Source organism: Seriola dumerili, unplaced genomic scaffold (assembly GCF_002260705.1).
Source record: "Seriola dumerili isolate Sdu_G_001 unplaced genomic scaffold, Sdu_1.0 BDQW01000147.1, whole genome shotgun sequence".
NCBI classification, from domain to species: Eukaryota; Metazoa; Chordata; class Actinopteri; order Carangiformes; family Carangidae; genus Seriola; species Seriola dumerili.
In genome coordinates, this window is record NW_019174402.1 from 663,327 (window position 1) to 678,269 (window position 14,943).

Genomic DNA, 14,943 nt, shown 5'->3' on the forward strand with positions numbered 1-14,943 from the left:
TATACTAAGTCGTTTTTATGACTTTTTATGCCTTACTATACTATGACGTTTTTATGACTTTTTATGCCTTACTATAATATGACTTTTTATACCTTACTATACTAAGTCGTTTTTATGACTTTTTATGCCTTACTATACTATGACTTTTTATGCCTTACTATACTGTGACTTTTTATGCCTTACTATACTATGTCGTTTTTATGACTTTTTATGCGTTACTATACTAAGTCGTTTTTATGACTTTTTATGCCTTACTATACTATGACGTTTTTTTGACTTTTTATGCCTTACTATACTGTGACTTTTTTATGACTTTTTATGCCTTACTATACTAAGTTTATGACTTTTTATGCCTTACTTTACTATGAATATTTTTACCTTACTATACTATGTTTTTATGCCTTATTATAGTATGACTTTTTATGCCTTACTTTACTATGACTTTTTTATGCCTTACTATACTATTACTTTTTTATGCTTTATTATACTATGGTGTTTTTAGGCCTTAATATAGTATGACTTTTTATGCCTTGCTATACTATGACTATTTATTCCTTACTATACTGCAACGTTTATATGCCATGATGTTTTTGTGCCTTACTATACTATGACTTCTTATGTCATGTTATTTTGCCTTACTATTACTTTTTATGCCTTGCTATACTATGACTTTTTCATGCCTTACTATATTATGACTTTTTATGCCTTGCTATACTATGACTTTTTATGTCATACTATGATTATTTATTCCTTACTATACTGATTTTTTATGCCTTACCATACTATGATTTTTTATGCCATACTATACTATGACAATTTATTCCTTACTATACTATGACTTTTTTATGCTATACTATACTATGATGTTATGTCTTATACTGATTTTTTTTATTTACTATACTATGACATTTTTACGACTGTACTATTAATTCTTTTATAACTTACTAAACTATGACTTTTGTTGTGCCTTACTTTACTTTTTGCCTTACTACACTGACTTTTATGCCTTGCTATAGTATGATTTTTTAATGCCTTCCTATACTATGATGTTTTTATGCTTCACTATACTATGACTTTTATACCTTACTGTGCTATGATGTTTTTAGGTCCTTTCTGTGTGGAGTTCATACCTTACTTACTTGAAGTTGCACCCATTATTCATGGAAGGATCATGGGTAGGAAAAAGGTGAATACCATTTCCAATTTATAACTGGAAAAAAAAAAAATCTCAGTACACCGCAAATATAATAGATCTCTCCCTGCCTCTCTCTCTCTCTCACACACACACACACACACACTCACACAAATCCACACAGTAAACACACAGTACAAGGGAAAGCTCTTTATTTTCCTTTGCTCAGACTTTGACAAACAAAACAAAGCTCCAGCGCCTGAGACAGCAGCAAATAGTCCAGCATCTTTCCAGCATGATGTCACTTGGAAACAAACTTCTGACAAGAAAACACATTACATCACACAAATAAAATATGATTAGTCAAACCATTCAAACTTCGCATTTGACCCAAAGAGAGAAGGAACCTTGTCCTGCCCCGGCTCTCTCTCCTCTGCTGCTGATAGCTAAAAAGGTGTGAGTCATGTGACACAGTCTAAAGCAGTCTCTTCCTTGCTCCACAGCTGTCAATCACTGTTCCCTCAGCCAATAGCACAGCTTGCAGTCGCTGTGGCTTGAGTTGGGAGGGGGGTGTGGGGGGGGCAGGATGTCATCAGGGTAGGCAGTGCGGGATTGGACGCTCGGCTTAAACTGCGTGAGATGTGATTAAGGGAAGGAAGGGTGGAGGTGTCATGTTTGAGTGCCACAATAGCAAAAAAAAAAAACACAAATAGATACACAGATTTAGTTCAGAATAGAGTTTAAATTGGTTTAAATATTACTGTTTGTTAAGATTATACTACTGGGCTGAACTTTGTCTGGCGACAAAGAGCAACAGTTCAACTCACAGCTGTGAAAACAACAGGAATACTGAAAATATTTGCTTGGTGTGTGTGTTGCCAGTGTTTGACTCTAATGTGATATAAACTTGTGTAGCCTGCAGTTACACTTCTGTAGGCTCTGCTTTGTGTGTACCTCTGTAACAGTGTGTATGTATGACCTTTAATCTGTCTGTGTGTGTGAGGTTACCTTTTCTGACTGTTTGCAGACCATTCTAAAAGGCAGGCAAACATGCTTCAGAGGTTGTGTGTGCGAGGATGCTGTTGTGTGCCTATCTGTAAGCCCTGCTGTGCCGGGGGTACGGCAACATAATTGCGTCCACGCTACCTTCGCTGTCCGAGCTGCTGTCAGAGTCGCTGCTGCCAGAATAAACCCACAGTCCTGGTAAAACACCGACGCACACGGCTGCTGACGGCAGGTGTAACACGCCTTGACCGGAGCTCAGGGGAGCCGAAGGTGTCTTCGCCGTCAGGCCAGGGAGTGTTTGTTTATCTTCAGCTCCCCCTGCTCCTCCTCCTGCTCCTCCCTCCTGTTCTAAACAGCACAACACACTGTCAGATTCAGGGATTGGACATGCACACAGGCTCTTTTTGAAAAAGGTCAGGGGTAAAAATTTGGAGAAAAGAAAACTTTTAAGTTGGCGGAGAGAAAGTAAATGCTGATGTTTCGCTGTGTCTGTAGGATGTGTAAATAAGTAATTACATGCCTAAGTGGTATACCAACTTTATATGGTAATGTCAGTGTTTTCAGATTGTTCTTGTAATCCCAAGTAGACAAACAAACAATCACAGTAATGCAGCTTTTAACACTGCTCTGACCAAGGACAGAAAAAAATAAAATAAATATCAATTTTTTACTGTTAAATTTCAGTGAAATCCATATAAAAAACTTTTTTGTTTGCATAAGATGTATGAAGAACCTCTGATGAAATTTAAAAATCTTTGTAAAAATATTTGCATGCAGGTTATAAGCACAGAGACGTGTCTACACTATAAATAGGACAAAGTGGACTGTATTACCAGGTTTCCCAAAAACCATCTTGGGTGAAATTTAGAAAATCAGCTGTTACTAAGCAATCTCACTGACTTAAAATAAACTTAAAACTATTCCACTTAATCTACATGAAAGAGGGTCAGTTCTCTTTTCCAGTTATACAGGCAGTTCTGCATCAGCGAGGTGTACAACTCAGTTTCTGTCTGCTTCACACAGACATTCCTTATTTAATCCTCAGGCTGCAGCCCACCTGTGTGTCTGTCTCCATTTCCTGTCGTTGCCGTTGTGATTTCCACCTTCTGTTTCTTACTGGTGTCTGATGACTGGGAGGAACTGGATGAGGGACCAAAGAGATTATGAAGAAGATTTAAAGCTGTTTTAATCAATATCACATATTGACAATAGGTAAAAAAAAAGACTATGTCTAATGTCACAGAGGTTACGCAAAGTGACAAATCAACAGAAAATAATCACCCAACTCTGCAAGTCCCCTCAGCTCTATGGAATCTTTTTGTGTTTTTGTTTTGAGGCCAACAAAGTTGAGGTTAGCGACTAACTGGAGAAAATCATGGTGCATTTAGCAGCTAATTTCCCTCAGTAGCTGGTGGAGACAAAAACAGACCCAAAAACTGAATGATAATTGGATTAACATTTCATCAGGTGGACATAAACATGACTCCAAATGAATTCTGATGTTAATCCACATCTGTTGGATGTAAGTAAAGTAGCAAAAAAAAAAAAAAAAGAAGAAGTAGGTTTTAATTATCTGTGTGCTTACCTGCGTCTCTTGACAGCTCCAGCCAATAAATGGGCCTGAGACAGGTGGCTGGTCCTCTGCTCTGACCCTGAAAGTTTTGGTGCTGTCTTCTTCTCAGGCTCTTTGCGGCTTTCGGCAGATGCTTGCTTCACTAGAGCGCTGTGATAGTACAGAGTTAAGATGAATAAACCATAATGGAGCCATGGAGAGGGGACAGAGAGGGGCTCAGGGGCAGGAAGAAACATACAACCCATACAGCTGCAGTCAATTCAGCAAGTTACATTCTGTCCTCCCTTCAGGGGGAGCCATTTCATCTCTTCATCAGCGCGCCGGAAAAAGTGACACAGTTCTGAGAGGCTAAGAAAAGCAGTCTGAGGCAGAGTGAGGGAATGAGGGACAAGAGAGTGACACAGATAAAGAGGCTAAAACAAGAACAGGAGACGAACAGAGCTCAGGAGACATGAAATAGGGTCAAGAAGCAGAGACAGACGAACATGGACACGGAGACACCAGGTGGAGAACAAAAGGGACAGGAGGACCAGCTGACACAAACTAGGATTTAGGTGTATGTGAGGTACAGATGAGCAGTCCTGATGTTTTCATGCATTAACTAAGGTCTACACCTGTGTGTCTGCATGGACTTTGTGTTCACAGCAGCAAATGACTGCTTTTACTCGTCACCGTAGTTACCAGCCTATGATACAGTTTCCACGACAACCCATTCTCTTCATCTGCAGACAAACCTGTCTGTCAGAAACCTGTCTTTCTGCAAAGACAAAAAGAGAGTGACAGATGAAAAACCCAGAGAGCAACAACCATCGAGCAAAAATACTGGACAAATAGTGAAATGTGCTCCATGGACGGTCAAGACTTTCATAGCGTGTAGTATCTACACTTTGATGCACGGACCAGTACTTTAATGGACTGTAAATGGTCTGTTTATAAATCAGGTGATTTGTCCGGAACACATGAACTGGTGACATTTTATTTTCATGAGGGCAATTTCCAAGTAGGAGCCGAGAGGCAGCTGACAACTGTAACCCGCCTTTAAACAAAAATGGAAACGACAGAAATCTGAACAGACTGATACAATGTGTCTTTCACTTGAACTAAGAACTGTATTAATGTAACAAGAAACCATCTTGTGATGGGATCACACCAGCTGCGGCGCCTGTCAACATACTGACGTTCTGTTACGTGACTACTCAGTAGTTATTACTATATTACTACATGAGTCCTCAGCACTCACAGGTCAGACTGTATCCATGCATGTGATCCCATCGCAGGATGGTCTCTAGTTTTACCCGGTATCTTAGAGTGGAGGGGGCTGATTGAAACTGGCATACAGTTATCTGTGCTGGTAAACATGTCTATTTTTCTGTATGGTGCAGACCACAGTAAAAGTGCTTTGATGCAGACAGCAACCAGAGCACAGTCTGGGTCTTAATGACTGACCTATCACAAATGGATCCTTTTAAACTCCCAAATATCTTTGTCAATATCAACCTCAAAAATCCAGTATCAGTTGGAACATACTCAGGACCTGCCTACAGTCATGACAAAAAGCAATACAAACGTGTAGATGAGACTGACACAGCTGTAAAGGCTGTTTTCAGTCGACGTACAAAAAAACGAAATAGAACGAAAAACTGTTCAGTTACCTGTTTCTAGCAACCCTTATTACAGATGTCAGCAGGACAGATAAGTCACTTGCAACTGATTTCTTAAGAGCAAAACATCACAAAATACACCCCCCCTCCTCAACAAAAAGATCAGGGGATATGAATGAATAAAGTCAAACAAAATTGAATTTCAATCTGGTAATTAACTGCAAACAACAAAAAAAATCCCTATATCACAAAGACATGGCATGGAATAACTGTATAACACAGAGATACAATTACTGTTTGTGGACAGAGCAATTTGCGTAGAGCGTCATGCTGCTCTCATACAGGAGCATAGATTATAATTTAGAAAGTGTATGTGTGTATAATGTATGCATGACACAGTCCCAGCAGAGGCTTGACTGTGGTGGAGACATGCCTGATTCTGCCAACACACATAAAGCTGCTTATCATACACAAACCAAGAGACTCCCATGTTAGCAGCATGCATGTCCTTCAACTGCTGAAAACAGCATGAAGTGCACAGAATTACCTGAGAACAGCTTCACTGCTTAACTTAGGCAGATATCGAAAGACTTAGTGAGAAACTCTTGAGATCAGAGAGAATTATTGCTCACAATCATACTCATCACAAGTGACAGTTACTTTCGGGGCAGTGTGCAGGAGATCTGGCTCTTGTCATGTAGCTTTTCCTACCACTACACTTACAAACATCCGCACTGTGATAGAATCAATATCCAGCTCCTGTTGACTCAACAATTATCTGACTGACAAAAGTCCCTAATTAATTATTTTAGTTATTCAGTATGTAAATACTAAAGATTTGCTGATTAAACAGTAATTTCACAAATGTTAAGATTTTTTTTGTCTCTTATATTTCAACAAAATCATCGTCACCACTGCATTTAAAAAAACGCTGATTTTCTGTCTGACTTTCAGGCGTTTGAGGTCGATGTCTTAGAGGGATTAATAACACTTGTTGGAAAGCTTTTTATTGCACTTAACGTAACAAGTTGTCAAGCTGCCTCTCCTCTGCTCTGCTCAGCTCCATATGTGGGGGGAGGGAATAAGACACAGACAAATACAAACAAGGACATTTGCAGTCCTAGCTGCAACATCTGCTTTCCCTTAATAACCATTCAACATTTTAAAGAATGGTCTTGGATGCCTTGCAATAATGCACAGACGGGTCCCAACAGTAGTTGAGTGCATCCTGTCTTCCCTTCCCCATTATATGAAGTCTTAACCTGGTCATATGAGAAAGGCCCAAACCTACATGACACCAGGTTATATGAAGCTTCATCGCTCTCTGTGTAACGCTGTTCAAAGACTCCCCCAGGTCTTCTATAAACATCTACTCACTGTATGAGGGCAAGTGACATATTACAAGTGCAGTGATAATCTATTACTTCTATTAACCCCTATCAGAAGCAAGTAGTAACTGCATCAACACTAAGAGCTCTCTGGCACAGCTGATACCGCCCACTCTAACACATACTGTAGCCTGTGACTGACACAAGCAATAGAGTCGTGTTTCAGTGGACAGCGTGCAGGCTGGAGGGTGAGTTTTGCACCTGACAAAGACTGGTTTGAAGTAATATTACGAATGACACATTTTGCCTTTAGAAGGTAATTTTAGCATTAGATTTAAGACGTGTGGATTAGGTTTGTATTAAATTCTTAAGGGATGTACTCCAAGAAATGCATCTTCTTTTGAAAGTAGCTCTTTGACTCCCCTGTTTTGGAGGCAGTGAAGTCCATTGACTCTGCTCAAACAGGGGTATTTTTTTTTTGTTGCAAATTTCAGTTTAGCATTTACATGAAAAAAAAAACTAATAAACTGTTTTCATTTGAAATGTTGTGTGTGGACACTGTACTGAGCATGGAATGGCCTTACATATATTAAAGCTGTAAGGCTTTGTTTGTTTGTTTTTAATCCCAAATTTCTTGAGGTTTGCATGATGAAGTCCATGACCACTCTCCTCCAACTGTCATTTTATACACAACTAAGTAATCAAGATTATTACAACTGCTGTGACTCCATCTACATCCCACTGCTTATTTTGAACATGTTGTAACTCACTAAATGTGAGATAACAGATTAACGTATTTAGTCAAATAACCACAGAGTGATACCAGCTAATTAAAATGTTTTTTTCATATAAACAAACACTTCATAAAGGATATTCTGTATTCCAGCAGTTCCTGCTTCTCCTCGTCCCTGCGTTGCTTCTCCACCAGGCTCTGTTGCCGGGAGACCTCGTCCAGGAAGCTGGACTCATCCTCGTCCAATCCCCTCACCATGTTCCCTGTCACCATGGAAACAAACATGCTCTCAACACATTGCATTTTTCAGAAAACAAACTGTAATAGACTGCTTTAAATCCACACACAAGTGACCATCGTGTAAAAACCCTGAAATCAAGCAGAACATTTGGCAGATGTTATGACATGTACTCTTGCTCTTGAATACTGACACCATCAAAAAATATTTTTAATGCTTGAACTTCATGAGTCTATGTTCTGCCCCAATTAATCTCTCTATTACAATATGTTAAATAGTGTACATAAAGCAATGACAGGATATGTCTTTGCATAGCTTCAAATTTGCCAACTACCAGTGAAACGCAGAAAAAAAATTAAGAGTAACTTTTGAGCAGTACTGATAAGAAAACTTTAAACTGTTGTCCATGACTATTTTTGTGATGAAGCCATGGCAAAGTCATTAAAGTAGCAAAGCTGAACCAGTTACAAAGAGTATGTCTACAGAAATAACAGCCACCCAAGAGAAGCGGAATAAAGCCACACTGTTGCAGAATATCTTCATGCTGAACACATTTGAATCCATACACAAGTGACCGTAATGTCACGGTGGCCGCTTCTACTTTTATACAAAGAAAACATACTACCCAGTTTACGATGTGTTTATGTGGTATTTTATTTATACTTTGTGCCTATTTTTGTCTTTTTCTCACTTTATTGGTTCACTGGGTTACCCAAACTACACTTATTTGTATGATCCCACAAGCCTAAAGGGTTGAGGACCACCAGTTTAATCTTTAACAATTGTGTTGTATTCTATAAGATTATAATATGACTTTTATGTAAAACCTTACTCTACAAGAGTAACTAGTAACTACAACTGTCAAATTAATGTAGTTTAAGTGCATTATTTCCCTCTGAAATCTAGTGGAGTATAAAGTACCATAACTTGGAACCAATACTGAAGTACCTCATACCTATACTTAGATATAGAACTTCAATAAATGTACTTTGTTACTTTCCACCAGTGACCTCTTTCATTAGACCCGTCCTTCTTACTGCCTGTTAAATGAAAGGCCCCAGGAACAGAGCTGGGCGGTGGAGCGATTTTGGTGCAGCGCCCACACCGGGTATCGCAACTTCTGTGTTTTTCATGAGATGCTTTTCTACACAATCATTAGAAAAGGAGCGACTGTAATCAGTGTCACAAACCCCCCTGAAATTACTCATACTTATTATTGGAATTTGATCCATTCAGCATTTGGAAAGTCTAGAAGCACTGTATGATTGAATTACTTTATCCCATTCACATGCACATGGAGCAACAGGAAGTCAGTCGGCTCGGCCAGCAGAGGTCTCAGCCGCCTCCAAAGGAGGGCGGCTTTAGTGAACATGACTAAATCACATCATCTTTCAGATTTTATGCCAGCCATTTGTAATGCAATTTTTCTGTAATAAACTTTAAGTCTCAAGTTTAATCTGAAATAACCCTGACAAAATAATCAGGGTTATTTTCACAGAAAGCTCCTTTTTCTTGTAACCCATCCTTATCTGCAAAGAGCAGTAAGTACATGTTAAGATTGTGAAAACTAGAATTTAGAAATTGAGTATTGATAACAAATCCTTCTCATGCCATCATAACACATACGCGCTGGGTCTTTGTCTTGGTAGAGTAGTAGAGTAAAGGTTTTCACTCAAACCTAGATGACAGAGGTAAAAGTCCTAATGACAGCAGAGAAACAGGTGGACAAGGACCCACTGAATTTGAATTGCTCTTCATATTCCTCCTGCTTCTTGTCTTTCTGCTCCTGCAGTCGCTCAAAGAGGGAACGTGGGTCATACTCCTCCTCTGGGGCCTCTGAGGAGTACACAAACAAATATGTGAGCTATAAGTACTTTAGAGGTGTGGTGCATTTTGGGTCGTGTGTAAATGTATGTATTCTTACCCTCTGGGTCATCAGGTTTCCTGACTTTCTCCCATTCCTCCTGTCTTTTCTTTCTCCTCTCATCAAGCTCTGACTCCGACACAAATTTCCTGCTGAGGTCGACACCCGCTGCCCCTCCCCCTGCCATTGCAACTGTGAAACACACAGAAACACCTTACTTCTGAGTATTATTCTAAAAATATGATATTTAATTCAAGGCTGGACAAAGTCTATTTCTGCTGGACCATTATAGACTAAAAGGTGAAAAGGTCTATAGCAGTGGTTGTCAGTGGTTTTCCTCTAGGAACCCAAGCAGAAAATTTGTGGATTCAATTGACTTATTCTTTATCTATGTAGTTCAGCCAAGGAGTAACAACCCTAATCAATTAAAACTCAGCTTGTGTCCCCTGAGTAAAACCATGTACAACCACTGCTATTGACTATTGCACAAAGCCATTACTTTGTTTAACAAATGCAACATTAAATTCTCTTTATGTAACCATGGCCCCAGTAATGAATGAATCTGTTTATATGTGATGTTTCAATGAACAAATCATAATAGCACCATTAGAGCAGCAGAAAATAAATAACAGTGCAGCTAAAAAATATATTGACATTGACGCTGTATTGTCAGACTAGATATACATATTTCCATTAAAATAACAACAACAAAACTACAGACATTTCCTGACATATTCATGAATGTCTATAATGCCAATCACTCTACAATATGACCAATTTCAGTTTAATGCTGCACAGTTAGAGCTTTTTTCATGGTATTGCAAAACAGATCCACAATTAATCCAGCAGCCATGATTCATCATATCACTACTTTTGAAATGAATTAATGTCGCTCACTCATGCCCAGCGTCACAGGAGAAATCAACTGCAAAACTTGAACCAAAGTTAACACTCAACAAGTCACATCCCTGAGATGATCAGTCACAAATTGGGTCAAATATGTAGGCTATACTAAATGTACGAACTTGTGGTGTCATGTTAAGAATATGCGAAAACAGAGGCGAGATACACCTGAAAGGATATTGGTGAAAAATGCCCGCAGTGATATTTAAGCCATAGTAAATGTTTATGTAACACCAGATGCACACAGTACGATAATGTTGTTCATGTTTTATCACTTTGGTGGTGACACACTGCTGCAGTGAGATCACCAAAAAAAGACAACAACTGCATGTGGGAGACATTTTCTTTAGTTGATGGTTTAATTAAGTTATTTCAAAAGATGAGGACTAAACTCAAACTGCGGTTTTTGGCTCTCCCTTGTGGTCATCCTTAATCGTCACAAGTAATTGGAGATCATTTTGGAGATTATAGCAATTTAACGAACTTTTTCTTCAACGAAGGAAAACCACAAGGATAGCACGATTGATTTGCAACGATGTGCCGACTCAGTTAAATAAACGGTCTCATATTGGATCAAACCTTTTAATTTGTGTCGGCCCAGCTCATTCACTCACCCACTGTTACCCATGGGCAGCGATAACAACGTTAGCCACTAAAAAGGTTAACCTTTTCAAACCACACAGCACATTTAGCCAAGGACACAACAAATAACCAACACATAACCAACACAGCTATCAATCTAGTACACAGCAGTCAGAGTCATTGGCTGTCTGTTACTGTCGTTCAGATGGTCGAGCTGTAAATCTGCGGACACGCAGATGCCTTGTGTTGCAACCCCCGGCTAACGTTAGCTTCTTTAGCATTCAAGCAAACTGTTATCAACGCTGTAGCTAAGAGAACATCGTGTCATGTTGTAAAGTCACTATTTTCAGATGCATAACCGCACAGACTAGATTTTCGGCTAGTGACTGCTTCATATCATGCTGAATTTCTGTAGCCATTTAACTTACCAGTCGATATGATACTGCTACAAATCAATGACGTTTTGTGTCACTCTAAAAAATGTCCCATCACAATACTCGACGTCCGACTATAGTTCCGACTCGCTTTGGGTTCCTTTCTCTGTCGTCGCAAAACAGTGCAGTAACAAACACTGATAGACAAATATCAGTGTACTTTTATTTATTTATTTTTTACAGTTTTAATTTACAAATGTACTTTTGTGAATGTGAAATTTTGCTAAGCGGATAAAAATATTATAATATGTAAAGTGTTTTTTTCTAAACTACAGGGTAACTCAGACCACAGTGGATCTTATCGGTAGATTTACAAAGAGTCAGCATTTATTGACCTGCTTTTCTGCAGCGACTCACTCTTTTTTTTTAAGTAAACATCATTGCTGAAAGTGCAATATACAAACAAGACAACAGTGCCATCATGTGATGACAAGAGAAAACAACAATGTACAATTGTCAAGAAAAAGTATGTGAACCCTTAGGAATTACCTGGTTTTCTGCATGGGTTCATTTACACTGTGAATGTTAAGTGAGTGTGCTCAATAAATATATGAAATATTATAACTGTTCATGTAATATTAGCTTAAGCTCAATGTGTTTGTTTTATACTGACTTAGATGATGATTAGATCAAATTTTATAACTCAATATGCAGGAAATCAGGTAAATAAACAGTTCACATACTTTTTCTTGCCATTGTGTATTTTAGTAATCATTTTATTTCAAAGCATTACGCAGGGAGATTGTTTCTTTGTGGCATATTATTTCTTGCTCACCTCTTAACTTCCTTAATTCTGCTCAGCTGTTTTTATGGACACAACTTAAAAGATAAGCTTCAGAAACAAGCTGCTATATTAAAGTCTTAGGTTTTAGAAGTGATATACAAAGCACCTTCTGCTTAAAACTGTGCTAGAATATTTTGTCTGCTCTGGATTCATTTCACACTTTATCCCACTTAAACCTCTGCTAAACCAGATTTAACAAAACACTAAGATAGGGTGACCTCTGGTGGCATTAAGGTTATTGGGACACAGCGACTGAGTTCTGGCTAAACCGCAGGTACAATTTAAAGCTTCTGGACACAGCAGCTTGGTTTCAGAGGCCATGTAATTTTGTTCCAGATAACCCAGGTTTAAACTCCTTTTTGAACCTTAACCTCCAGCAAAGCTAATGACAGAGCAACAGCCTCGCTCTGTTGGAGACCTTTTGTTGGCCATTTTCATCTGGGATGATTCTGAGGTGTGTCCATTTGCAATAGACTGTGGTTATTTTGTTTTTTTGCACATAGTATTTTAGATCACAACAATACATTCAGGAACTATCCCAGTTGAGCGATGTCATTAATCTAATCTAAAACATGTGCTCTTCCCTGTATTTTACTTTCCAGTGTCAAGCAAATTAGAAGCTTCAAGGCTCAAATACAAATGATACCAGATAAGCACATTGTTAAGTTATTTAATAAGAAAACACAGTTAAATCACTCTTATCATTTCAAAAACATAATAACAAACATAGAAATATATGTTATGTTGTCAAAGTAAGGGCTGAAAATTGTAAATGAGAAAAATTATGAACTGAGCAGTTATTAATTAATGAGTCTCTCAGCTCTCTGAGGGAGGAAAAGTAGCATTGCTCACAGCCCTGGCCAGGGCTTGTTGGATGACTGGGTATAGTTTATAGCATCCCTCGATGCAGGTCCGAACCCCGGCTGTCAGAGTCTCTTCTGTCATTTCTCCATCTGACTGCAGTCCAGAAATCTGGTTCAGGCTGGGGAGGAACGCAACAGTCAGACCGCCCTGGTTCTCGCTGCTGACTGAGCTGCAGTTGTTTTGCTCTGCATAGGAAGGATCAACAACATAAGAGGAGCCATCCTGGCGGATGGAACAACCAAGCACCAGATCATACATTTCGATCCCTGCATCTGCAAGAGCAAGAGAAGCACACGTGACTGCATGGGCCAGAACTGAACCACTGTTCTCGAGAACCATCACGTTGATCTCAATCTGAGAGCGGGGGTATTTGTGGAGGCACACTGCTGGCTGAAGACTCTCATGTAGCATCAGGGAGAGGTCCTTGTCCTGGCTCCCCTGAATCCAGGAACCTCTCTCCGGGCAGGAAAATGGAGCGAAACGCATGTCAGTTGTCAATCTGGAATCACAGAGAAAGACACTGTTGTTGTCTCCATGAACTCCTCCAACAGTACATATCACAGTCACACCGCTAATGTATGATATGAGGTAGTGGATGCTTGAGGGTGAACCCAGCTGAGTTCAGTATACTGACTCACATGAATCAAAATGATATTAAATAACAGTAGAGATGCTACAGGTTATTACCATTTTAAGAAGAAAAAAAAATATTTTTTCTTAGTAGGAGTGACTGTTCAGCACCTGTACAGCACCCCACGACACTCCTCATGGCATACTAATACTACAACACCTCTTACTCACAATAATCACGGGGATATGGCACTTGGTTAACATTTAGATAACTGTTGTGATTTTGGTCTTCAATCAGTCTTGTTTAGTTTTATGTTAAATGTTTAAGTCTCTTTCACATCTTGGGACATGTGTCTCTCACTTTCATGGTTCTGTTGAATACTTATTGATCATACTGAACCAAGTAAGGCTAGGCTTTACTAGGCTACTTATCAAATCAACGTCCTTCCATTTGTGTGTTCACTATTTTACCGACCAAGAGCTGAGATACAGTGAATAAATAACCACAGACCTTCCATATTTCATATCGGTCTCATCTTTCCGCTCTGTTTCTTTGGGGCCATAGACGCAGCACATCAACTTGGTGTTCCCAGCCTCGATGTACGCGGACCCTTTAGCCTGGCTCACCAGCCCGCAGCGAACAAAAACGGGCCGGACGTCCACTTGATCCCGCTGCCGACCGTCCGCTCTGGGGCCGTGCGACGGGAGGACGGCCGCAGGTTTGGCCACAAACAGAGACGGACTTTGGGACACTTCTGGGCCGCGTACACGTTTGGTATCAGTCGGCATCTTGCAGTGCAACAAACCGGACTTGGCAGCAACAGCGTGTGATCGGGTCCAGCACGGAATTCGTCCCCCCCGGAAACACACAGTTAGCGGAGAACTGATTCCACAAATGCGTGGCACTGAACAAAATTACATCAATGACATAAAATCTCAAAAGTGCACGGTTGAACTGGTGTTATTGAGCAATAATATTTAATTGTTATTATTATGTCACAAAATAACAAATTATTAGAAAATTGGTGATACATTTCACGATGAGGAGGTCATAACTTTAACACCTATACTAATAACTCTAACAATGAGAAATTAGTATTGACAAAACATTATACATGAACGTTTAAGTTACGAATGTATTCAACCATCTGTCTTTATCAAGTAGAACATAAATGTCTATTGGCCATAGACTGTATATTGACACCAGAGTCTTTTCCATTGCATCAGCCAAACCAGGGAAGTTTGTACCACTGATGTGGCGGGCTTGGTTAAGATTGACAGTAGACTCGTCCAATAGAGATCGGCATTTGCTGACGTTACGTTGTGCGTGAC

At 39.4% G+C, this 14,943-nt stretch overlaps 2 protein-coding genes across 4 annotated transcripts; both read right to left on the reverse strand.

Moving 5' to 3' along the window:
• Nucleotides 1-1,327: 1,327 nt before the first annotated feature.
• Nucleotides 1,328-11,459, reverse strand: fam192a (family with sequence similarity 192 member A). Of its 3 annotated transcripts, XM_022749955.1 has the most exons (8): nucleotides 11,388-11,459; nucleotides 9,535-9,666; nucleotides 9,348-9,446; nucleotides 7,514-7,635; nucleotides 3,723-3,862; nucleotides 3,195-3,277; nucleotides 2,279-2,485; nucleotides 1,328-1,762 (listed from the first exon to the last, which is right to left on the reverse strand). In XM_022749955.1, the coding sequence occupies exons 2-8, from the start codon at nucleotides 9,659-9,661 to the stop codon at nucleotides 1,758-1,760; spliced, it is 783 nt and encodes a 260-aa protein (XP_022605676.1). In that variant the 5' UTR covers nucleotides 9,662-9,666; nucleotides 11,388-11,459; the 3' UTR covers nucleotides 1,328-1,757. The 3 variants fall into 3 exon arrangements, with proteins under 3 accessions (XP_022605676.1, XP_022605674.1, XP_022605675.1); XM_022749953.1 differs by lacking the exon at nucleotides 1,328-1,762 and having other exon boundaries at nucleotides 1,769-2,485; XM_022749954.1 differs by lacking the exons at nucleotides 1,328-1,762; nucleotides 11,388-11,459 and adding an exon at nucleotides 11,155-11,176 and having other exon boundaries at nucleotides 1,769-2,485.
• An 880-nt stretch (nucleotides 11,460-12,339) lies between these two features.
• Nucleotides 12,340-14,475, reverse strand: exosc6 (exosome component 6). Its single transcript, XM_022749972.1, has 2 exons — nucleotides 14,123-14,475; nucleotides 12,340-13,540 (listed from the first exon to the last, which is right to left on the reverse strand). Exons 1-2 carry the CDS (start codon nucleotides 14,398-14,400, stop codon nucleotides 12,994-12,996), a joined length of 825 nt encoding a protein of 274 aa, XP_022605693.1. The 5' UTR covers nucleotides 14,401-14,475; the 3' UTR covers nucleotides 12,340-12,993.
• Between the last annotated feature and the right edge of the window lie 468 nt (nucleotides 14,476-14,943).